Source organism: Solanum lycopersicum, chromosome 4 (assembly GCF_036512215.1).
Source record: "Solanum lycopersicum chromosome 4, SLM_r2.1".
Classification (NCBI taxonomy): Eukaryota; Viridiplantae; Streptophyta; class Magnoliopsida; order Solanales; family Solanaceae; genus Solanum; species Solanum lycopersicum.
Window position 1 is genome coordinate 21,175,032 of NC_090803.1, and position 25,802 is coordinate 21,200,833.

At 36.0% G+C, this 25,802-nt stretch overlaps 2 protein-coding genes across 2 annotated transcripts; both read right to left on the minus strand.

The window, feature by feature from the left end:
* Nucleotides 1–4,650: 4,650 nt before the first annotated feature.
* LOC138348001 (uncharacterized) lies at nt 4,651–5,290 on the minus strand. The gene is made up of 2 exons (XM_069296606.1): nt 5,119–5,290; nt 4,651–4,877 (listed from the first exon to the last, which is right to left on the minus strand). The coding sequence occupies exons 1-2, from the start codon at nt 5,288–5,290 to the stop codon at nt 4,651–4,653; spliced, it is 399 nt and encodes a 132-aa protein (XP_069152707.1).
* A 523-nt stretch (nt 5,291–5,813) lies between these two features.
* On the minus strand, nt 5,814–6,642 carry LOC138348002 (uncharacterized). Its single transcript, XM_069296607.1, has 2 exons — nt 6,352–6,642; nt 5,814–6,155 (listed from the first exon to the last, which is right to left on the minus strand). Exons 1-2 carry the CDS (start codon nt 6,640–6,642, stop codon nt 5,814–5,816), a joined length of 633 nt encoding a protein of 210 aa, XP_069152708.1.
* Nucleotides 6,643–25,802: the final 19,160 nt, after the last annotated feature.

Here is a 25,802-nt window from a genome sequence, read left to right on the forward strand (position 1 = left end):
TTTCACATGTGTATTGTATATGTAGTATACAATGTTGTAAAATACAATTAATATTACTCAACTAAAGCTTTTTAGTTAATAATTAGGACAGGTGTTTTTAAGTAATTAAAACAAATAGGCATAGAGTTATTTTGTATTTTGAAACAAAAATTGCCAAACATCATTGAACCATTTCAAAGTACATTCAACCATTAAATGTAGGGATAAAGTGACTTTTCTTTGGTAGTATTTTTACCTCACTCAATTTTTAAGCAAATCTAACCAACAAATTAGTTTTAAAATATCAATACAAAATTGTCACCAAAAAATATTAATGTTGAATTCTATCTAGTATCACATTAATTTGACTTTTTCTTAAATGGTAATAATATTTTCATAAATGACACAATAGCAGTCCTCTAATTGTTTTTGACAACTGAGTAAAACAACGAGTTTTGACCATTATGAAAGTTGATTTTTTCTTGAGCAAATGTGAAATATCACATGTATTTAATTATATTTTCTTGACCGGTAATATGATTATATTAGTAAACGATAAAAGTAAAGTATTCTTCTCATCTTAAAGAAACTCTAGATATTCTAATGAGTTTCTCACTTACTTGCATACTAGTTTCACGACACGTGTGTTTCACGTGTGTATTGTATATATAGTATGCAATAATGTAAGAAATATTTAATATTTCTAAATTAAATGTCACGACCGAAGTCTAGATCCAAGACGAGACCAGCATCGTTAACCTCTCAGAGGTCGCAGGCAAGCATACTTACATTATCGTTACTTAATCTAGGTTAATTTTAGCAGAAAATTGGAACTTTTTGTTTACTTAATTCAGATGAAATATATTCTACAAAAACTCATAAACGTTCACAATCAATCATCTAATATTAATATCATCGAATGAAAGAGGTAGTTCAATACAGCATTAAGTGTATACTTGCCGAAATGGCACCAATACAATGTCTGAAATAAAATGAGAAATAAACGCTAGTGGAACATACTCCACTAAATCAAACCTATATCTAAGATAGAATATAATGGTCAAGCATCCTCAAAAGCATCAGGGCGTACCAAGTCCGGATGAATTTTTCACTTCCGGATAGTTGCAGCATCGTATCGTAAGTTGTAGCATCCTCCTATGCCTGCACCTAAAAGTATAGAGTTTTATGGGATTAGTACACACTTGTAATAAGTATGGGTATATGCAAGCACGCACCAAGGACATGCTTGATTAAGAAGAGCTCTCTCCTAACAATATCAATTATGGATAATCAAGTTAGTGGACTTGCAAAATTCGGATTAGGAAAGTCATGCCATGAGAGTAACATGCATTATCATACATATCGTTTTACAAATAGAACATAACATATTGCACATATGATATCACATAGTTCATATCGTTCTTTCATATGCCATGAGACCTTGGAATCATGGACTTGACATTAGGACTTCCCAAAATGAGGGTTCAACATATGAGACCTCAAAAAGTTAGTCTTCTTTAGCAAACACAGAGTCTGCATCATTCATTCATACGCACTTCATTTTCTTTCTTTCATATACTAGTGCAACCACCATTCATACCTAGGATGTAGTTTAAGACTCTTATTGGGTTCGCTATGCAATGACCAAAAATAACCTAGTGTCATTACTTAAGTCTAGTTCACCTATTTATTATCCTATCCTAACACATTTGGTATCGTTCATTTTATTATGTGTATTCTTTGAGGCTGGCCTCATTCTTTCTTTGGGAACTTTAACCTTAACCGACAAAGATCATGTGAGCATCATGAAATCCAGTGTTTGCCCTAAAATGAAAAAAGGTGGAATTACCGGCCAAAGTGACCCTAACATGCTAACATATATAGGGAGTCGAACTCTTCTAGATCCATATATTGGCAGTATAGATTCAAAGACTAGGCGATATAAGGATACCCATACCCTGCATGTCGGACAGTCTCATCTCATAAGAGTTACGTGAACCTTGACCCTTCCCGAAGGAAGGCATCACCGCTCAGATCAAGCCTATCGGCGCTCAGTATAAAGTTTCATTATATTAAACTCATTCATCAGGAAGCTGGTATCTACTATGAGGAAATCATATATCATTAGATGATTTCTCATCTCATCATTAGTATTAAGTATGCATTAACTTCATTACGTTCATTACATTGTTCATAGAGACTGGTCTCTTCGTTAACTTTACACTCTCATGGGTGAGTACGTTTTGGTAACATTCACTTAGGCTCATTTGAGATTGCTCTCATCTTTCACATTAACCTCTTATCATATTATCACCTCATTCGTTAATTTTAACACATTTGTTTTTCATAATTACATCCAATGCACTTGGCTATTTAGTGTGTTTTACATTTGTCACGCCACAAGCTACCCTGAGACGCGGACACGTAACCTAGGACAACAAGTGATCCAAAGCTAGCCCTGATGGCATGATCATGAGCTTACTAAGGATAATAAATTGATGTGGAAGCTAAATCATAGTTAAATCTGAAAAGATGGTGAATACCCATAGTCTATATCTCAGATATTTGAAAATAATGACTTTAATAAAAAGGAAATATTAACTCAATACTAAGTTGAATCTAACTATGTCTAAATAAGCCACTAAACACGACTAGAAATTTGGGGATAAGTGCCAGATAAATCTAGCAAAAATTGATACTAAAAGACTAAATACTGAAAAGAAACTTATGACTCTTTTCCTCGGAAAATGAGGACTCACCATTGAATTTGATGAGCTGAAGATCGGGAAATCGATCTATGCGTGATCTGGATGCTGAGAACCTGAACCTACATCACGAGAAGATGTAGCGCATGTATGCATCATTACTTGACAGATATTGAGCATGTAGCATAGAGTAAAGTTGAAATAAAACATAACTGAACAAACATATCAGCAAGTATAATAATGTGACATGATAAATTAAATTTTGACCTAACTGGATGCAATAACTAATTTATAACATGCTGAAACTAAATACTCAATATACTGATAAATGGTTAATGGAGAGAGCCTGACTGATCTGTCAGAGCTACTAATAACCAATAATAAAACCATATGAGCTAAATGTGGAGTCCAATGTATACGCCCCATCGAGAGGACCACCCTGCCAAAGGTACAAAAGCATGCTGGCGTGATCACTAAACTGATTGCCCACAGAAGGGACTTACAACCTACTTGGCTAGTAGTTCTTGGACTATTTTGGGTACGCTGAACCCTAGTCCAACTCGGTATTATGCTACTCCCATGAATTCTGTAGATTTATTGGTTATGTTTGAGTTTTTATAAATACTGGAGGACTCAAAACTGAACATGCAAACTGAGAATGCAACAATTAATCTGGTAATTACGCATAAATGTCTAAAATATATGACCTAGCATGTGTAATTGAAGAACTAAAGAAATACAAAGCTTGGGTTCTAAAATTCATGTAATAAACTGAATAATAACATGACAATCTCATTTGGAACATATATTTGATAAATTCATAAAGTTCTAACAAAGTTCTAGAAACCCTAGGTTTAATTATGATAAGAGAATCAAGAATCTAAGTGGAAACTAGGAACTCAATGGGTGAAAGGACCCCACGGAGAAATACTTAGATTTCTGGGGTGGAACTGCTGGAAACTTGCTTCGTTCTTGAACTAGGGTTTTTGAGTTTTTTCTCCTTTCTTGCTTCTAATTTTTTAGCTTTTGATTTAAGGATTTGACTTAAATATATTTTAATTATGTATCTAGGCTAAAAAAAACTAAAATATGATCATTTAGGGTCAAAACGACGTAACTTAGGGTTTAAACTAAGTGGGAAAGTTCCAAAAGACCCCTGGGAAGGTTGTTGTTGGACCAAACGACGGCCAAGACTTAGGGTCCATCGTTTTCCTGACGTCTCGTCATTTGGTCCGTCGTCACGGCCTATTCGACAAGGCTTTACTAAAATGGGCATAACTTTTTACTCGAACATCTGATTTTAGCAAGGTCAGTGGCAATGGAAAAAATAATTCAATTATCTATCTGTGGATAGGTCATGAGACACCTAATTCGATTTGTGCTAAGAGTTATGACCATTTGAAGTTGACCCACTGCATTTCCACTTAACTCTCTGCAAATTTTCCACCTACGGACTGTACTGGTATTCCGTAGCTCTTGTCATAGAGTGGGTGAATGGGGGTCTCGATCGACGGTCACGGACTACGGACCATCATCTGACCTACGAACCATAAGTCCGTCCGTCGTCCAAGACTTAACCAATTTTTCTGGGCTGAAATTTTTGGGAGTTTCTAATCCCATCGGTGGTTGTTAAGGACGGACCATTAATAAGACTACGGTCCGTTGATTCCACCATTGGTAGCACCTGAAGATTTTTCTAAAAAACTAATTTTTGATCTATTTTAACTATGGGGTGTTACATTATCTCCCCCTGAGAACATTCGTCCTCAAATGAAGACTAAACTAGCGGAAATAGAGGGAGAGAGCTGAAAACCCCACTACTAAACACTGGGGAACTGAGTTTCTGACTAAATTGAGTTGTGAGTACATGCAATTACGCTTAAAATGCAAGTACAAACTGTGGGAACATGATTCTAAAACTGAATTTGCGCATGAATGACTGTAAAACTGAAGAGGAACTATTACCTCAAGCTGAAGTGGAATCGGAAGAAAAGAGATAACGATACTTGTCTTTAATGGCATATTCTGCTTCCCAAGTAGCTCCCTCTACGGACTGACTCCTCCACAAAATCTTGGCTGAAGCGATTTCTTTGTTTCTCATCCTTTTATCCTGACGGTCAAGAATCTCAACTGCTACATCCTCATAAGAAAGACTATCTTTCACCGTCACACTCTCTAAAGGCACTACAGAGGCTGGATCACCCACACACTTCTTCCAGAGTGAGATGTGGAAGACCGGATGCACTGCTGCTGATTCTGCTGGCAACTATAACTTATATGCCACCTTGCCAACCCTTTTCAAGATCTTGTAAGGGCCTACATATCTAGGGCTGAGCTTCCCTTTCTTTCCAAATCTCATCCCCCCTCTCACAGGTGAGACTTTTAGAAAAACCCAATTATCAACTTGGAAACTCTAGTTTCCTTCTCCTTACACCTGCATAAGATTTTTGACGACTTTGGGTTTTCTTAAGTCTATCTCTAATGAGTTGCACTTTCTCCATAGCATAAAGGACTGAATCTGGACCTATTAAAGTTGTTTCACCTACTTCAAACCAACAAACAGGAGATCTACATCTACGCCCATATAAAGCCTCATAAGGGGCCATCTGAATGCTGGAATGGTAGTTATTATTGTAGGCAAACTCAATAAGAGGAAGGTGATCATCCCAACTACCTTTGAAATCGATCACACAAGCTCTCAACATATCCTCTAAGATCTGAATGGTACGCTATGTCGGGCCATCCATCTGTGGATGACATGTTGTAGTAAGGTTAACTTACTTGAGTACCAAGACCTTTCTGAAATGACTTCAAGAAATGAGAGTTAAACTGAGGACCTGTATCTGAGATGATAGACAAAGGAACCCCACGCAACCTCACAATTTCCTTGATTTAAAGATTGGCATAGTCCTCCGCCGAATCTGTAGTCTTAACCGCTAAAAAGCGAGAAGACTTAGTCATCCTATAAACTCACCCAAATGGAGTTATGTTGTCTACGAGTACGAGGTAACCCTGTGATTAAATCCATATTGTTCACATCCCACTTCCAAGTAGGAATATCGATATCTTGAGTCGTACCTCCTGGTTTCTTATGTTCTACCATGACTTGCTGGCAATTGGGGCACTTACTCATAAATATGCTATATCCCTCTTCATGTCATTCCACCAATAGACTTCTCGCAGATCGCGGTACATCTTAGTGGCACCTGGATGAATTGAATAGCTAGAGTTATGGGCTTCTGCAAAAATATATTGCCTCAACTCGCCCACATCAGGAACACACAATCTACCCTGGTAGCAAAGTACACCATCTTCCCCTTGGAAGAAAACCTCCACTCTCTGATTATGGACTGTACCCTTAAGTTCAATCAAGATTGGGTCACTGTTTTGCTTTTCTTTAACTACCAAAGACAATTCTGTCCCATTCTGAATTGTTACACCACTGTCTAATATGCTCATAAGGGGAACTCCCTAGAGAGCAAGACTGTGAACATCCTTCATTAGCTCCTTCCTTTTTTTTCAACATAGGATACACTACCCATAGATAATATAATAAGAGCATATTCTACTACATTCGCCTTACCATGATGGTAATGCACATTCATATCATAATCCTTAAGAAACTCAAGCCATATTGAAGGCTCTTATGGTCAGTGAACACATCTACGTGAACACCATACAAGTAGTGTCTCCAGATCTTGAGTGCAAACACCACTGCTGCAAGCTTGAGGTCATGAGTTGGATAGTTTTTCTCATGAACCATAATTTTTCTAGAGCCATAAGTTATCACCTTACCTCTCTGCATCAATACACAACCTAGGCCAACTCTTGATGCATCACAATAGATAACATAACCATCTGAACCCTCTAGTACAGTCAAGACATATGCTTTAGTCAATCTAATTTTCAATTCTGCAAAGCTTTTCTCATCGTCATCTGACAATTGGAACTTGACCATCTTTTGAGTCAACTTACTCAATGGTGAGTCTATGGATGAAAATCCTTCCACGAACATTCTGTAATAACCTACTGGACCTAAGAAACATCTAATATTTGTAGCAGAGGTAGGCCTGGGCCACTATTTCACTGCTTTTATCTTCTTTTAATCCACTCGGATCCCTTTGCTAGTTAAAATGTGACCAAGGAAAGAAACGAATTTCAAGCAGAACTCACATTTGCTGAACTTAGCGAAAAACTGGCGATCTTTGAGAGTTTGTAAACCAATTCTCAAATGACTCCCATGTTCTTCGTCATTCGTGGAGTAAATGAGGATATCATAACAGAAGACGATAACGAACAAGTCCAAGTACTATTTGGAAACTCTGTTCATCAAATCCATAAAAGGTGTAGGAGCATTAGTTAGTCCAAATGACATAACTACAAATTTATAATGAACATACCGAGTTCTGAAGGATGTTTTTAGAATGTCACTATCTTTGACTCTGAGCTTATGATAACCCGATCTGAGGTCTTTCTTTAAGAAATGGCTAGCACCCTAAAGTTGTTCAAAATAGTCATCAATCCTAGGGATTGGATAGTTATTCTTGATTGTGACCTTGTTCAACAGTCTATAGTCAATGTACATTATGAGAGAACCATCTTTCTTCCTTACGAACAACATGGTGCACCCCATGGTGAAATACTAGGTCTGATGAAGCTCTTATCTAGAAGGTCTTTCAACTGCTCTTTCAACTCCTTAAGCTCTGCTGGATCCATTCAATAAGGCGGAATAGAAATAGGTTGGGTATCTGGAAGGAGATCAATTCAAAAGTCGATTTCCCTTTCGGGAGGGACTTTGGGAAGATCTTCTTGAAATTCATAGACTACTGGAACTGACTTAAGGGTTGGGGTTTCAAGGCTAGAATTGTTAACCCAAACTAGATGATAGAGATAACACTTAGATATCATCTTTCTAGCCTTAAGGTAAGAAATAAATCAACCCATAGGCGCTAAGCGACTACCCCTCCATTCTATGATGGGTTCGTCTAGAAAATGAAAACAAACAATCCTAGTTCTACAATCGACTAAGGTATAACATGAGTGTAACCAATCCATGCCTAGAATGACATTGAAGTCTACCATTTCTAACTCTACTAGATCTGTTGAGGTGACTTTCTTAGAAACTATGATGGAGCAATTTCTGTATACCCTTCTAGCTATAACTGGATCACCAACTGGAGTAGAGACTTAGAAGAATTCTGAGAGATTTTTTGGACTGACATTGAATTGGACTGCTATGCTGAGTTACAAAAGACAAAGTCATGTCAGTTGTCTTTCCTCTGAGTGAACCATATGTGAGTCACATCCTTGAGTGTGTAGGATGCCAATCTCACCTATCACTACCAGATACTGACATCACACCAAATATTTTCTTAACCTTATCAATGAACTTCTATGGGTCCTTACCAACTTCCGACCCTAAAAACTTAGGCGGATTCATCCTAACAAAATCACAAACTCTGGCTGCCACTAATTGGTCATTTCTATTAGTGGGAACTAGAAGCTTCTGATTGTTCTGGTTGGTCATACTCTTAGCACAAAGCTGAATTGGCGTTCTGAAACTCTGCATTTGAACTTCCTTATTTGGTACTAGAGGAACAGCCTTAGTATTGCAGGCATAAGCATTCCATGCCTAAGCTCTATAAGAAGGCATGATCTTAAGCGCTAACGTCGAGTTAGAATGGAATTAGATCATACCTTACGCACGATAAGAGTAACAAGAAGGTGAATTTTTTTCTAAAACACTTCATAGCCTCCCTCTCATTAGATGTGGTGCACTTCAGACCCATGAAAAGGAATCTACTTAGTGCAACTTTTAAGTCATCCTAGGACACATAAACCTAGTGCTCTAATACCAAGTTTGTCATGCCCCGAGCTACCCAGAGACGTGGACACGAAACCTAGGACCACAAGTGATCCCAAGTTAACCCTACTGGCATTATCATGAGCATATTAAAGATAATAAATTGATACAGAAGCTAAATCATAATTTAATATGTAAAGATAGGGAATACCCATAGTCTATAACTGAGATATTTGAAAACAATGAGTATAATACAAAGGAAATATTAACTCAATACTAAGATGAATCTAACTTTGTATGAAATAAGAAACTAAACTGGACTAGAAATACTGGGACAAGACCCAGCTAAATATAGCAAAAACCAAACCTAAAAGACTAAATACTAAAAAGAAATTTATGACTCTTATTCTCGGAAAATGAGGACTCGCAACTGAATATGCTAAACTCGAGATCGAAAAATCGATCTATGCATGATCAGGATGTTGAGAACCTAAACCTACATCACGAGAAGTATAGCGCACATATGCGTCAGTACTTGAAAGGTATTGAGCATGTAGGATTGAGTGAAGTTGAAATAAAACATAACTGAACAAGCATAACAACAAGTATAATAATGTGACATGATAAATTGAATGCTGAGCTAACTGGAAGCAATGACTAATTTATAATATGTTGAAACTGAATACTTAATATACTGATAAATTGTCAATGCAGAGAGTCTGATGATCCTTTGGAGCTACTAATAACCGATCATAAAACCACATGTGCTAAATGTGGATTCCGATGTATATGCCCCATTGAGAGGACCCAATATATCCTTGCAAAGGTATAAAGGCATGCTGGAGTGATCACTAAACTAATTTCCCGAATAGGGGACTTAAAACGTACTTGGCTAGTAGTTCTGGGACTATTTGGGTACACTCAATCCTAGTCCAACTCGGTGTTATGCTACTCCCATGAATTATGTATATTTATTGATTATTTATGAGTTTCTGTAAATACTGAATAGCTCGAAACTGAACATGCAATTTGAGAATGCAACAACTAATCGTGTAATTATGCATTTCTAACTGAGGCATGCATATCTGAAGTGTCTGAAATATCTGACCTAGCATGTGTAATTCAAGATCTAGAGTAATAAAGCTATGGTTTTGAAATTCATGCCATAAACTGAATGATAACATGACAATCTTATATGGAACATATATTCAATAAATTCAAGAAGTTCTAACAAATGTCTAGAAAATCTAGGTTTAGTTATGATAAGAGAATAAAGAATATGACTGAAAACTAGGGACCTAATGAGTGAAAGGAACCCACTAATGAAATCCCACATACCTAGTGATGAAATCCATGGAAAAATACTTAGATTTCTGGGCTGGAACTGTTGGAAACATTCTTTGTTCTTGAACCAGGGTTGTTGAGCTTTTTCTCCTTCCTTGCTTTTAATTTTCTAACTTTTGATTCAATGATTTGACTTAAATATGTTTTAATAATGTATCTAGGCTTAAACTGACTAAAGTATGATGATTTAGGGTCAAAACAATGTAACTTAGGGTTTAAACAAAGCGGGAAAGGTCCAAAAGACCCTTGGAAAGGTTGTTGTCGGACCAAACGACGGTCGGCATTGACGGTCCTTCGTCTTCCTGATGCCCCATCATTGGGTCCATCGTCAGGGCTTATTCCACAAGCCATTACTAAAACGGGCATAGCTTTTTACTTGGAGATCTTATTTTAGCAAGATCAATGTCTATGGAAATATAATTTAATTATCTATCTATGCGTAGGTCATGGGAGACATAATTTATTTTGTTCTATGATTTATGACCATTTGAAGTTGACCCTACTGCATTTCCCCTTCTCTTTAAGAGCTAAGGGGTACATATTATACATCCCCCAAGCCACCTTAGGGTACCCATATATCCAACTTATGGAATAAAACCCCTTTTCCCCCGTTCTTACAACTTTTAGACTAGGTTCATAGAGGAAATTAGTAATAAGTCATAAGGGTTTTCCCGTTAACTATAATACTTCATAATCGCCTACAAGGCTCAACACACTATCTCACCTCCTTAGGAGAAAGCCCACACAAAATAATCCAATCTACACAAGTACAACTATGAAGCATTTCACATATACAAAGGTAACATTCATCTTTCTCATAATTTACCACATTCTCCAAGACTTTTCAAGCCTATATAATCGCATCATGCTACCCGCCTACATAATAATAAGGTATTATATCATTTCAAGGGGAACTACATCCAACCATAACAATTACTAACAAGTTATGGCCATATCATGTCATAATTTTTTAACTTAACATCTCATTCCTTATAAACCAACTATAGCCATAAATGGCATCATATCAACATATACTAAATTCACCTTCCCATATATTCACCAAACCATAAACCAAGGTAAGCATAAAAAACTCACCTTTACTCCCCCAAGCATATAGATACCATCTACTCCAAGCAATCACATCTAAAAGAATATCAGACAAAAAAACATAAGAGAGAGATCTTATAGAGTTAAGTACTATGACACGACATGAGGATAGTGAAGAAGTAAAACTCTATCGTTTTATAGTCACTCGCTCATAGATGTGTCGCGACACACCACCCGATGAACGAGACTCTACTAGATGTGGCAATACGATACTTTTAAACCTAAAGACAAATCCCTAAAAATTATGCTCTTATACCAAGTTTGTTATGACCCAAAGTACCCCCTAGAAGTAAGATTACTCTTAGATCACCACACGGTGTCGTAGACCTATCGGAGTTCTAAGACAAGCCCTTAGACATAAAATAGCATAAGTACATAAGTAGACTCTAACTCTCTTTGCCATCTTAAGACATAAGTCAATAGAATATAATAGAATAGGGAAACGACCCTATACAACATAAAATATAACTCTAAGCTATTACAATAACTTTAAGTACATATTGATATAGGCAACCCTTGAATCATAAGGGTCACTTTACTTGAACTTGGTTGATCTATCCAAGATCTTCAATTAGGATAAATCCTCTATCCATCACCACGTACACTTTGTGTAAAAGATTAAGAAGAATGGTATTAGTACAAGAATGCATTAAGTATGTAAACCATGAAAAAAAACATGCATTAAAGAGGACATTTTATTTAAAATCATGCAACATGCCTTTTAGTAAACTTCATGAAAATAGGCACATATAAGCTCAATATATCTCACATACATGATATAGACATGGATAATGCTCATAGTCGCACCTAAATTCAGTTATCATACTTTAAAGCATATTCAATACATACCATAAATACCTCTCTTTTACCTTGTTTCATTCCTTAAGTAACCCTCAAGTGTACTTAGTACAATGTATCACCTTGAGGTCATCTTATAATAGTCATTCATAGATATGCTTCATAAAAACAACTACATATATTCACAATTCATAAGCACATCATAGACATCAATTTCACATAATGACCATCACATAAAACTACTCCTAAGTCACACTAGTGCAATTTGTAGGGAGCATCACATAATACTACTTCCACCAAGTGAACCTAAGAACTCACCCTACACTAATTATAACATGCTTAACAAGTCATAACACTTTCATTTACAATTAAACATAAGGCCACATACTTCATAGCATCATATAAAGAATCTATACTTTACTACAACCTTAGTCATAACTCATTTAGTTCATATCATAGGTAAACCACCCTCATAATCCCTTCACAATATTACTTGTTCAATGTACACATGGCGTCTCATACCTCCACATATACTAACTAAGCTCACTTAGGAGCCATAAGTGCAATTCACACGCATACTCATAATTCATATCTTTACATAGCAAAGTCACTTAACATGTATTCGTACAATTCATACATAACATAAGTCTTTACTTCATAAGAGGCTCCAATCCTATCCTTTCTTGAAGTAATCTAGTGCAATGCATAGATAGGGTCCATAGTCCTAACTATGCTAAGTACAACTCTCAAGGAATTTAGATTAGAATTCATATTCGTGCCTTAGTTAATTTAATAAACTTCAGGAGACATATCCATAACAGACATAGACCATGTGAGTTATATGGAATCCGGTGTTCTACTCCCACACCAAAAATAGAGGGTATGACTCTCCAGGTAGGACCTTATACAAAATAGTTATTCTAGTGGATCCACATAGTTAAAACCTACGGGGGCACATAGTTACAGAACAAGGACATTGCTTCTAGAAAACCTTCACTTACTATCATGGAGGTTTCCATCTCATGAGACAATATCTATGTTGGGAACTCAATTTACTGAATGTGAAGGTTCTTTTTGTGGGAAACCGCACTTACTACCATGAAGCTCCAACTCTCATATATTCGTGTTCACTCTGTCCTGGGCTCTTTCTATCTTTTAAATACATTTAAACCTTTAGTGTGTTAATTCTTAAAGAAGTCCTTAGTGGCTTGCTCTTTCATACATCATATTGCTTAAAGGATTATAATATGAGAATGTCCTTTCATCATAGATCTTAATTCATGTGGGAATGTCCTTTCACATATTCATACAATCAGACATCATGTTTTTATGTGCGTATAATGTGAGATTTACCTTCACATATCACTCCTAGTCACACATGTTCATAACTTCATAAAGCATATACCTTACATGCATAGAAATAGGAAATGATGCATATGAGAACTACCATTTCCTTGATCATCATGAAATATATCCTATTCATAGTAATGCATGAAGTGTGTGTGTACATTGGTCAACATGATCACATTATGGATTAACACATACCATGGAGTTAGCCACCCTCTGAAGGTCACAACACATGTACAACATTCTTTCAAGTCTCAAGTCATACACACCTATAGAGTATTAAGAACGATAGACTACACACACTCGCATTACATCATAGGTGACAAGATCACATTTAACGTTAGAATAGAAGACTTCTAGCATATTTTGATCACACATTCATATATGGGTCTCTTAGGTAGGGGTCATGCTACAAGTGTATTCATCATCATTACCCATGTAGACCACACCTGACCCTAACACGATCATCCCAGATATACTTATAACATAATTTCCACCCGTAGGTCATGCAACTAGTTTTGAGGGATATTCATATACTTCACATAACATCAATTCACTTAGAACATGATATTAAAATCAAGACTGAATCCTTCAACTTCCTAACATACAAATCTTCAAATCAATTCATCTTGCATAGAATGCCTGAAAGGCCATGATCATAATACATAAACATGTAAAAGAATGGAAACACCAACACCTTAAGTGTACTATACCAATCAACACAATTCAATACACATTCTAAGCAATTAGAGGAAATAGATTAACTTACCGAATCTCCAAGATTCTGATCGCCTTTAATTATTCCTCCACAATTCATAATCAATTGATATCGATAGTAAAATCAATAAGCGATTCAATATAATCTAATCACAATTTTATAAACATAAAATAAAGATCACAAGACCCACATTATAGGCAATTTCAGAAATAAGGAGTATCATAGGTTCTTCATAAAATTGTATAGAAAAGTCTCATAAAATAGGTATCTAAACATATATTCATCATTAAAATGCTTTGGGAATCAATTTCAGAATGAACCCATGGCTAGATTTAAAGATAGGATTTTTGACTTAGAATCATGTTTTGAAAACCTTTGATAGGACTCCATAAATTAATGGTTGTCTAGGGACCAATAAATGTTATAAACTAAAAATCCCATGAAAATCTAAGAAGAGAGCTCCAATAATCCACCTCCATAGCTTGTTCTTGAGTTTGGTTTTCAATGGAGGTTTTGGGGTTTTTTGAAGAGAAGAGAGCTTTGGAGATTTTGATTTATTAATGGATGTTGGGTTTTTGGCTTGTGAAAGGGTATCAAAAGTTCCTAAAACAGTTAATAAATGTCCCCTTAAGTTACCAAAATACCCCCATAATCATTGGCACTTTTAGACATGTAAAAATTGATTTAAAACGATGAAACTGAATCTGGGAAGTGGATGAGCATCGCGGGGAAGCCTCTAAATTTTTCCCCAAATTATTTTGAGGCAGTGGAATGCATGCTAGGCGGTGTCTCATATGAAGATCCAAATCTATGTTCTGCTCGTTGCCTTTGGCAGCTTCCTTATCCAACATTTGGGTCCTCCTTTGGGGCTTTTAGGGTGGTCCTCGGGACTCGTACCCAGACGTTTTGACTTTTAACATTTCTATTAAGATACTAGGGTCAACTACACTTTTTTCGACTCCAAAAGTACATAAAAACAAGGCAAACATACAAGGACTGACTAGCTCGTCTAAAGACCAACTTTCGAACGTCTTGGACGTTCTTGTATGTTTGATCTCCAAACCTCTTCAAATCAATAATACAATATGTACAACCCTTTATTAACTTTTTATTAATCTTTTAGGCACAAGTGAGGATCTAGCTACCTTAGTTCATTTTTAGGATGTAACATCAATGTTGTCTTTGGTTAGTGAGATAATATAGAGAGATGTGAAAGCAATTGGGTTTTCAATTTGGAGATTTGTTTTGGTGTGGGAATGGGTGTAAAATGACTTAAATTTAATGTATACTAAGCCCCAAATTACACAAAACATCCCTCACATTGTTGGACTTTTAAAATTAAAGTCCAACTTGACCTTTATTTAAGGTTCCCGTCCTGTGTCCATGACCACCTTCACGAGCCGTGACGGACACCACGAATCATGGTGTGACTCATGAAAAGTGAGGCAGTAGCCCCTACAACATTCCACCATCTCAAAATGCCAAGTGAAGACAACAACCTACGCCCCTTTTCTGTCAAGCACCATTAGTCAAAAAATATTTGTGGTGACTTAGGCAGTAGCTTCCCCAACATGGCTCTTGACCAAACATACAAGTGAAGTTCAATACCAAGCAAGGTTTCTCGTCAAGTGCACCACGAGTCGTGAACTGGTTCGTGGTTCCTTGGACATTAGCCACCCCAAGATGCCTCCTTTTTTATTTGTCAAGGCAACTTCAGGAGATCCCTACTTGCTCGTGGTCTTGACCATGAGTCATGGTGATGCTCGTGAAGGTTGACCCAGTAGCCTCCCTTTTGGGGAAGCATTGGCATTTTTCCTTGGCTTGCCCCTAAAGGTGTGTGCTCCTCCTTTGGCCTTGACCCCTTAAACTCTTCGTTAGATACCTATATAAAGGTATATTACTTCTTTATTTTCAATCCTCTAAAACATCTTTTTTAAGCCATGCCACTAAAACTAGCACCACAATAGTCTAGGTTATTAGTTCACCGGATGTCATGGTCATTTTCATTTCCGTATGAGCTTATCTTCTCAAACTAAGTTGGTTAGCATACGATAGGATCACTAACATATTTATAATCCTTTTTAAGTCATTGAACTACATATATATGTGTAGCTTAAATAATTAGATTTACGAGCTGTAACAATATCCCCCCTTGGGAAATATTCATCCTCGAATGACACTTTAAACGTCTTTTTAGAATTAACGACTCAACACTAGCAGTCCAACTAACACATGATGCATAATAGTAATTCAACAACAAGGGAGAAACTTCCTCTCCATTATCAAAACACAACAAAGCATTATAATGGGGTAGGAACTATATCAACCACCAATAATTCATGAATTTCATCACTTCACATTAAACAAAAAGGAATTTCCTTTTCCATCTCATATGTCTCAACATGTTCCAAAAGGATCCAACACACCCTTTCATCAATTTATACTTTCAAATTTTCATTTGAAGTATCACATGAAGTCCAATATACCAACAATATATCAAGTTCCATAAAGCATGAAGAACATATAATTTCATGGATGTTCAAGACACAAGTGAAACATGAATTCTCACAAGAGCATGCATACATAAAGGAAATCATGTCAAGTTCAAAACACACAGACTCTTCATAAATCAAAACTAGGAGGAATTACTTACCTCAACTTTGAATATAAGAGGAACGAAAAAGGTGAGGATATCGGGACATCATACCGGCCTCGGGCTACCAAGTAGCACTTTCCACAACATGATTCTTCTAAAGAACCTTATGGAAGCTACTTTCTTATTCCTCAACTTCTTCACTTGCCGGTCTAAAATCTCGACCGGGACCTCTTCATAGGGAAGGTTAGCATAAACCCCTATGAATTTAAGAGGAAGGATAGACACCAAATCGCCTAAACACTTTTTGAACATAGATACATTGAACATTGGATTTACTGGAGTCAACTCAATAGATAATTTCAAATCATAAGCAAAACTTTTGGTGCATTTCAAAATCTCATTTAACCCCACATACCAGGGACTAAGTTTCTCTTTTTTACCAAAATTCATCACCCCTTTCATGGGTGATATATTAGAATAGACTAAGTCACCTACCATTAACTCAAGGTCCCACTTTCGATTATCAGCATAAGATTTTTTTCTGACTTTGGGCCATCTTCAATCTAACCTTTATGAGCCAAACTTTATCCGTGGCCTCATAAATTACTTTGGGACCTATAAGAGCAAACTCCCCACCTTCAAACAAGAAAACTGGAGATCTAAATCTTGTCCCATAAAGAGCCTCAATAAGAGTCATGGAAATACTTGAGTGATAGTTATCATTGTTGAAAAATTCAATCAATGGTACATGATCATCCCAATTACCCTTAAAGTCAATGAAACATGTCCTCAACATATTTTCTAGGGTTTGGATAGTTCGTTTGTCCAAACCATCTATTTGTGGATGAAATGCAGTACTAAGTTTCACCTTGGTACCAAGTCCACTTTGGAATGCTTTCCAAAAATGAGAAGTAAATTGAATACCCCTATCCAAAATGGTAGAAAAATAAACTTCATGCAATCACACAATATCTTTAAGATACAATTTGGAATAATATTCCGGCGAATATGTAGCCTTGCCAGCAACAAAATGTGTTGACTTTCTCATCCTATCAACAATGACCCAAATCGCAACATGTTGACTTTGTGCACGAGGAAAACCCACAATGAAATCCATATTGATATCTTACCATTTCCAAGTGTGGATACCTATATCTTGAGACAAACCTCCCAATCTTTGATGTTTGGCCTTTATTTGTTGACTATTAGGACATTTATCCACAAACCCTACTATATAACTCTTCAAAGCATTCAACCAATATATCTCCCGCAATTCATGGTACATCTTAGTGAATCCCAGATGAATGGAATCTCGCAAATCATAAGTTTCTTTCAAAATTTGTCTTCTCAAGTCACCCACATCCAGAATGCACAACCTACCTTGATACCTAAGTGCCCCATATCCCCCTTGGGAGAAATCTTCTATGAATTTTCCATGTATGGAGTCTATCAACTCCATCAAGATAGGATCAAGGTTTTTCTTGGAATTTCACATAGACCACTAAAAAATATTTGGAGCTATGTTGGTCATGACACCACCCTTAGCAGAATTTACTAGTTGAACTCCCAACCAGGCCAATCTATGCACACTGTGGACTTAATCCTTTTTCTCATCCTCAACACGAGCAATACTATCCATGTTCATATAGCTCAAGGAATCCATAACTATATTGGCCTTGTCGTGATGGTAGAGGACACTCATATCATTTTCCTTCAAAATTTCTTTAACCACCTACATTGCCAGAGGTTTAACTCTTTGTGGGTGAACATATATTAGAGGCTCTTGTAGTCGGTTAACACATCTACATACACTGCGTATAGATAGTAGTGTATTCATATTTTCAAAGCAAACACCACGGCCGCTAATTCAAGGTCATGTGTTGGGAAGTTGTTTTTGTGTGCCTAGAGTTGTCTTAAGGCATAAGCTATAACCTTACCATGTTGCATGAGTAAACAACCCAAACCTACTCGAGAAGCATCACAATATACCACAAACCCTTTGGCACCCTCCCAAAAGGTCAATACCAAAGCGGAGGTAAGCTTATCCTTCAACTTCTGGAAACCTTTCTCACAAGCTTCTGTCCATTCAAACTTAACTTTATTTTGCATTAGGGTCGTCAATGGAGAAGAGATAGATGGGAATATGTCAAGAAATATCTTATAATGTCTAACTAAACTGAAAAAGCTTTGAATATCGGTGGGAGTTAGAGGTCTAGGCCGATTCTTGACCTCCTCCATTTTCTTCGAATCAACCTCTATACCCACACTAGACACAATGTGACAGAGAAAAGCAACCAATATAAGCCAAAATTTGAACTTATTGTATTTAGAAAAGAGGTAATATTCCTTATGGACTTGCAATACTATCCTCAAATAACTAACGTGTTCATCCTCACTTTTGGAATATACCAACATATCATAAATAAAGAAAATTACAAAAGAATCAAGATAATTTCAAAACACCTTATTCATAAGGTCCATAAAAAGACACTGGCGAATTAGTTAGACAAAGGACATGACTAGGAACTCATAATGACCATACCTTGTTCGAAAGGTCAATTTAGAATGTCAACTCCTCTAACTTTAATTTTGTGATGCCCCAACCTTAAATCAATCTTCTAAAAGTAACTCTTTCCTTGGAGTTGGTCAAAAAAATCATCAATCCTAGGGAGAGGATACTTATTATTTATAGTGACCTTTTTCAATTGTCGGTAGTCAATGCACATCCTAAGAGACCTATCTTTATTTTTACAAACAATATCAGAACACCCCATGAAGATATGTTTGATTGAATAAAATCCTAATTTAGAAATCCTTGAGTTGAGCATTTGATTCTTTCAACTAGGCCGGAGACCTCCAATAAGGAGAAATTTATATGGTTGAGTATCCGGCAATAAATCAATGTCAAAATCTATTTTCCGTTCGGGAGGAATTTCGCGAAAGTCATCGAGGAAGACTTTTGGAAAATCCTTCACTATGGGAACCGACTCTAAAGGAGGATCCTTGGACCCAAGGTCGTTGTCCCTCACAATATGATAGATACATCTGTTACAAATCATCTTACAAGCTTTTGGACTTAAAATAATTTGACCCATAGGGATTGAGTTTCCCCATTTCCATTCTAACACGGCCTCATTAGGAAATTGGAATTTAACTACTCTTGTTCTACAATCAATAGAAGAAAAACAAGCATGTAACCAATCCATCGACAATATGACATCAAAGTCTAATATATCAAGTTCTACCAATGTGACTCTATTGAAAAATAACATGTAGAAATCCTCTAGACTCTTTTATCAACCACGGAGTCACCCATCAGGGTAGAAACCGAAAAAGGTTCATCTAAGGCATCAGAGAGTATATTAAATTTCATATCCACAAAAGGAGTTAGAAAAGACAAACATTAATTTAAAATATTTGCAACATACTGGTAACAACATCGACAGAACCCTCTTGATCACCTCTAGATTTAAGAGACTATAAGTGGTTCTCTTAGGAGAATCGGATTTATGAACAATTACTTATGATTGGTTACTCTTCCTTCCTTGATTCTTTTCCATGGAACAATTTTTCACCATGTGGCCTTTCTTTCCACAACCAATACAATTGTCAGCACCCACTAGACATTTACCCATATGCCTCTTATTTGGACAATTGTGTTTCTGACTTTGTGAACCACTAATTTTTCCCCATTTAGGCTTAGAGTTAGGTACCCTATCCTTTTTAGACCTTGAGAAATTAGAATGAACTTTGTTAGAGAATGTTTTATTAATCTTTGGTTTGTCTTAGATTTCAAACTTACCCTTACAAGTACCTTTATCATAGTTATAGCCCTCTTGGCATCACTATTTCTATTCTTAATCCTATTCTCCTCGACTTATTGAGTAAGAACCATCAAACTAGATAGGTCCATATCATTCTGAAGCATTGCCGCATGACACACTTCCAGAAGATCATCGGACACACCCGTCACATAATGACTCATTTCATCTCTACTATTAGTCACCAAAGACGAGACATATTTGGACAACTTCATGCATTTTAATAAGTATTCTTGAACATTCATACCTCCTTGACGAAGGTTGATGAACTCTTCCACTTTTTCCTCTTGTTTCTCACTTTCGAAGAACCTATCAAGAAATCTCTTCTTGAAGACTTCCCAACTTATAGGACCCGCTCTCAAATCCTTGTTGTCCTTCCATTGAGTCTACCAAGTTTGATCCACATCTTTAATTTGATACGTGACTAACTCGACTTTCTCATTTGAACTCACCCTCATAGAATACATGATCTTATAAACCTCATCTAGGAAGTCTTGAGGATCTTCATTCACATTAGACCCAAATAACATTGGAGGATTCATGCTATTGAAGTCCCTCAAACGTGAATCCATGGTACTAGCATTTTGACTCACATGGGGTGCAACTTCTCGATTTGCTTGTGTTGTCATAGCTTGAGCTTGAGTAGTTACGGTTTGAGATGGATTATCCATGGCTTGAGTCAAGTTTATGAAATGCCACCCTTATCTCTTCATGTGTCATGACTAGAGGATTGACTGGAGCTTGGATACCTAGAGGAACCTGTTCTTGAGGAGGAGCTTGGTTGCCCTGGGAGGAACTCCCACATTTGCAATATCCTCTTCAGCACTTCTTGCGGCTTCCCTTCTAGTAGTCATAGCATATATTCAGAAGAAAAGTATTAGAAGGAAAGGACACATAGACTTAAGGATCTTAGGAAAGACTTAAGAATGTCAAACGAAGTGAAAAATTCATGAGCATCACATAGCCTCTCATTCATAAGTGTGGTGCGCTTCACAACTATCAACAAGACTCTACATAAACGTGGTTTTATGAGATATCATTCCTATAATTATTCAATCTCATGCTCTGACACAAAGTTTGTCACGACCCGAGATCACCCCCTAGTCGTAACCGGCTTCTTCGTCCTCAAAGATGATTTAGATAAGTCCTTAGCATTTATCATTGGATAATATATACAATAAAAGCGGAAAATTTTAAACTTTTCATTGAAGTTCAACTTCCCTTCATATATCAAAATAGAAAGTCTCTTTTCTCACATTGCCATATCTATAAATCACAAATGTACCATGACTGACTTAGTTAAGCTAGAAATTGGAGACTTTGATGTTATTTTAGGTATGGATTAGGTTCATGCTTGTTTTGCCTCAACTAATTGCAAAAGTTGATTAGTCAAGTTTCAATTACCTAATGAACAAGTTTTATAGTGGATAAGTAGTTCAACAACCCCTAAAGATCATTTTATTGCATACCTTAAAGCTAGAAAGCTAGTTTCTAGGGAGAGCATCTATCACTTAGTCCGAGTTAATGACTCTGGTGTTGAGACACCGCTTATTCAATAAATTCAAGGAGTGAGTGAGTTTCTAGAGGTGTTTCGACACGATATTCTAGGAGTCCCTCCTAAGACATAAATAGACTTCAGAGTAGATATTCTTCCTGATACTCAACCTATTTCTATTCCACCTTATTGAATAGATCCAACAGAGTTAAAAGAGTCAAAAGAGAATTTAAGTAGTCTTATTTGTAAGGGTTTTATTTGACAAAGTGTCTTACCTTAGAGCCCTCTTGTCTTATTCATGAAAAATAAAATTGGTTCCCTTAGAATGTGTATCGATTACCACTAGTTGAACAAGGTCACCATAAAGTATAAGTATCCGATCTTAGAATTGATGAACTTTTTTGACCAACTTCATGGGAAACTTGTTTCGATAAGATAGACCTTTGATCAAGATATCATCAGTTGAAGGTGAGAGAAAGTGCCATACAAATAGAATATCCAGGGCTCGTTATGTTTATAAGTATCTCGACATGTTCTTTATCTTTTTTATTAAGGACATATTGATTTGTTTGAGGAATCAGGACGACTATGTTAGTCATCTCAGAATACTATTCCAAACTCTCTGGGATCGACAGTTATATGTCAAGTTTTTTATAGTGAGTTTTTATTTGAATTTGTGGCATTCTTAGGATATATTGTGTCTAGCAAAGGAATTCGAGTTGACACACAGAAGATTGAAGTACTATACAATTGGCCGAGAACCACATCTCCAGTTGATATACGGAGTTTCTTGGGACTTTTTGTCTACAATAGAAGGTTTGTCAATAAGTCTTAATCTATTTCATCCCCATTGACAAAGTTGACATAGACAACAACTAAATTTAAATGTTCTGAAGCTTTTGAGAAAATCTTTCAGGAATTAAAAACTCTGTTAACCACAACCCAGTGTTGACTCTTCTAGAAGGTACAGAGGGTTTTGTAGTTTATTGTGATACATCAGAGTTGGGCTTGGATGTGTATTGATGCAAAACTGTAAGGTAATAGACAATGCCTCTAGAAAACTTAAGACTCATGAAAAGTATTACATGGCCTATCGATCTTCAAGATCAAGAATTTCCTTCACAATTATTTAATGATTCAAGGTTATTCACTCATGGGACTCTTTTCTCCAAGAGGTTCTTCAAAGATTTGATTTCAATGATTATCAAAAACCTTGTTTTCATCCAATTTCGTAGGTCTATTTTCTATAAGGAATTGTGTAGTCTTAATTCAATTACTATTGATGATTTATGTATTCTTATGTGTGCATTTATGTATCCCCTAATTCCTTGATCTAAATATCTACAAAGATCCATGAATCCTTTTCTTCTTTTAATCCTAACTTGTGATATAGGTTGATTGTGATTAAGCAAGATAATTCTTGCATATTTTACTAATATATGATGACGGTGATTGAATTTTTTGTTAAGGAGCATTCAACTGAGGGTAAGATCTTGGATGATATTCTTGGAAGCCATTGGTATGACTTTCAAGATCATGAGTACTTTACTTCAATTATGTTGGTATATTCTTGATGTTGTTGATTCAATTGAAGTATGAATATGTGAGTATGGTAGGAAGATAATGAGATTATGAATATGATAGCATGTTATGAATGTGATGAATTGTGAGATGATTATAGGTGTGTTATCGTAAGGGATATAAGGTGATTCCTAGGTTCATTTTATTACCATGATTATGGTAATGTTCTTACTAAATGTTGGTTGTGATAAAAGAAAGTTCTCATTCTAGAAACTAAGTTCTATGATCATGTTATACAATGGGTTACATTCCTAAAACCTATTATATAAACTAATGACAATAAAGACTCCAAGATACTTCAAACACAGAATATGTAGCTTAGCACCGAGTGAACTTGACAATAAAGGGTGTCCCTTCCAATGAGGAACATAGGTTCACCAAATGTTTCATGATATGGAAACTAAAATGTAAATTAGCATAAAGAGAGTTTATAATAAAAATCTCTTAGTTCCTTAACTATGTGCCCCTATACAAAACCTAGCTTGTGGATCCACCTAGATGCTACGATGATGTTGTATGTCCTACCTTGGCAAGTAGGATGCCCTTCTTTAGGTGTGAGGGGTTGACACCAAATTCCATGTTTAGCTCACATGGTGTATTATTGGTTATGGTGAGGTTCCCGAAGGTAAAATGAATGAATGAAAATAAAAATATGCTTAATAATTAGGATGACTTAAGAGGTACACTAGTATAGGTAAGGGAACAGAACTTCACCTATACATTGCACATATGGGATCTTGAGGGGATTCATAGACTGTACACTAGTGTGTGTGTGTGTGTGTGTGTGTGTGTGTGTGTGTGTGTTATGAATGAAATGCTTAATGTTGATTCTTTATAATATTGGTCTCATATGATGTTGCATTCACTTGATATAAATATTGTTTGTCTAGGCTTCCATGTATGAGATTGATTATACTTGTCATGATGTTATATGATGTAAAGGTAATGCTTGTGGTGTCTTTGATAGTTGTATTAGCTTATGTGGGGTTATGGGGCTTCACATAGGCATTGCACTAGTTGAATTGAATTGGTATTACGGGTAGGGTCTTGTGATGTATTGACGAAACGTTTCTTATGGCTTTACTATAATGTTTCTCATGAACATGTCGTATGAAAATGTCTATTTTTTTCTATGTTATGAACTTTGCTATATTCTTTGTATGTGCATAAAGGATTTTCAAGCAACTTCGCATGCTTATAAACCAAATGTCCTTTTTAGCATATTTCTATGTGTTTTGATTGCATATATCTTCATACTTAGTACATCTGGTTTGTACTAACCCATATTCTCTCTATTTCTACAGTAATGTAGATTCAAGCCATTGAAGAGTTTCAAGGCCAAATTTGATGAAGCATGGATAGATTTCCAAGTTGGTGAGTCTTCAAGTTCGAGGATGAAGTCTAGTACTATAGTTCATGTCATTTGATTATTCTAAAGAAATTTTTCATTTACTATATTGCAAGGACTATTCGTATTCTCTTATGAGACTTATTGTAATGTTGTAAGGGTCGTGTCCCAAGTCTTTTACTCCTATATTAGATGGTTATGTGTGAGAAGATGTAGTGTATTTTTAATTAATGAGAAGTTTATGCAAACTTCATATGTAGAGTTTTTAATTTTCTGTATTTTTATTGACATGTGAAGTGTAATGATGTTAAGGGATTGTTTTAGGCCTCTAAGAGGACGAAGACGCTGGTTACGATTTTGGGGTGCTCCCCAGTCGTGACAAGTTTTATGAGAATTTTGAGTTATAATAGATTCTTATCCAATTCATTGTTTGATGTTGTAACTCAAAAAATACTCAACATAACTTGACCTTCAATCACCCTTTAGAAAGAAAGGGACTATAATTTCACTTAATTTTAACTTTACTTAATTACCCTTTACAAAGAAATGGACTATTTCATTACATTATCTTTCACTTTATTCAATCACCCTTTACAAACAAAGGGACTATTATATTACCGAAGAACTTTTCAAAAACATCAATCATACTCTCTCTTTCTCAACTGTCAAAAAGTATGTATGAAATGATTCTCTTTTCAAGCTTGTTTAAAACTTACACTTTTAAGACGTATGCTCATGAAATTATCTTTCAAGCCCAAAATCAATATACGAGGAACTTTCAGGAAATTCTCATTGAAAACATACTTTACCAAATCAATAGGGTTCATATGATACTAAGCATGAACAACATTATAAGATTCACACATAAGATAGGAATCGAAACCTCAAATTCTAAAGAACCGAATTCAAATATCATAAACTATGAATATCTCCTTTAAATGTAACAATTTTTGACTAAAGTGAGATTTAGGGCATGAGGATGAACTAATATAACTCTATCAATAGCCTTACATATCTGAAAGAACAATGTTCTTTGGAGAAATCAAAAAAACTTGAAGAAAATTTGAACCCTAGCTTCTCTCCTCTTAGAACCATGCTCTAATGTCTTTAAGTGTTACTAAATGTAAATGAATTGATTAACACTTTATCAGCCCATAATT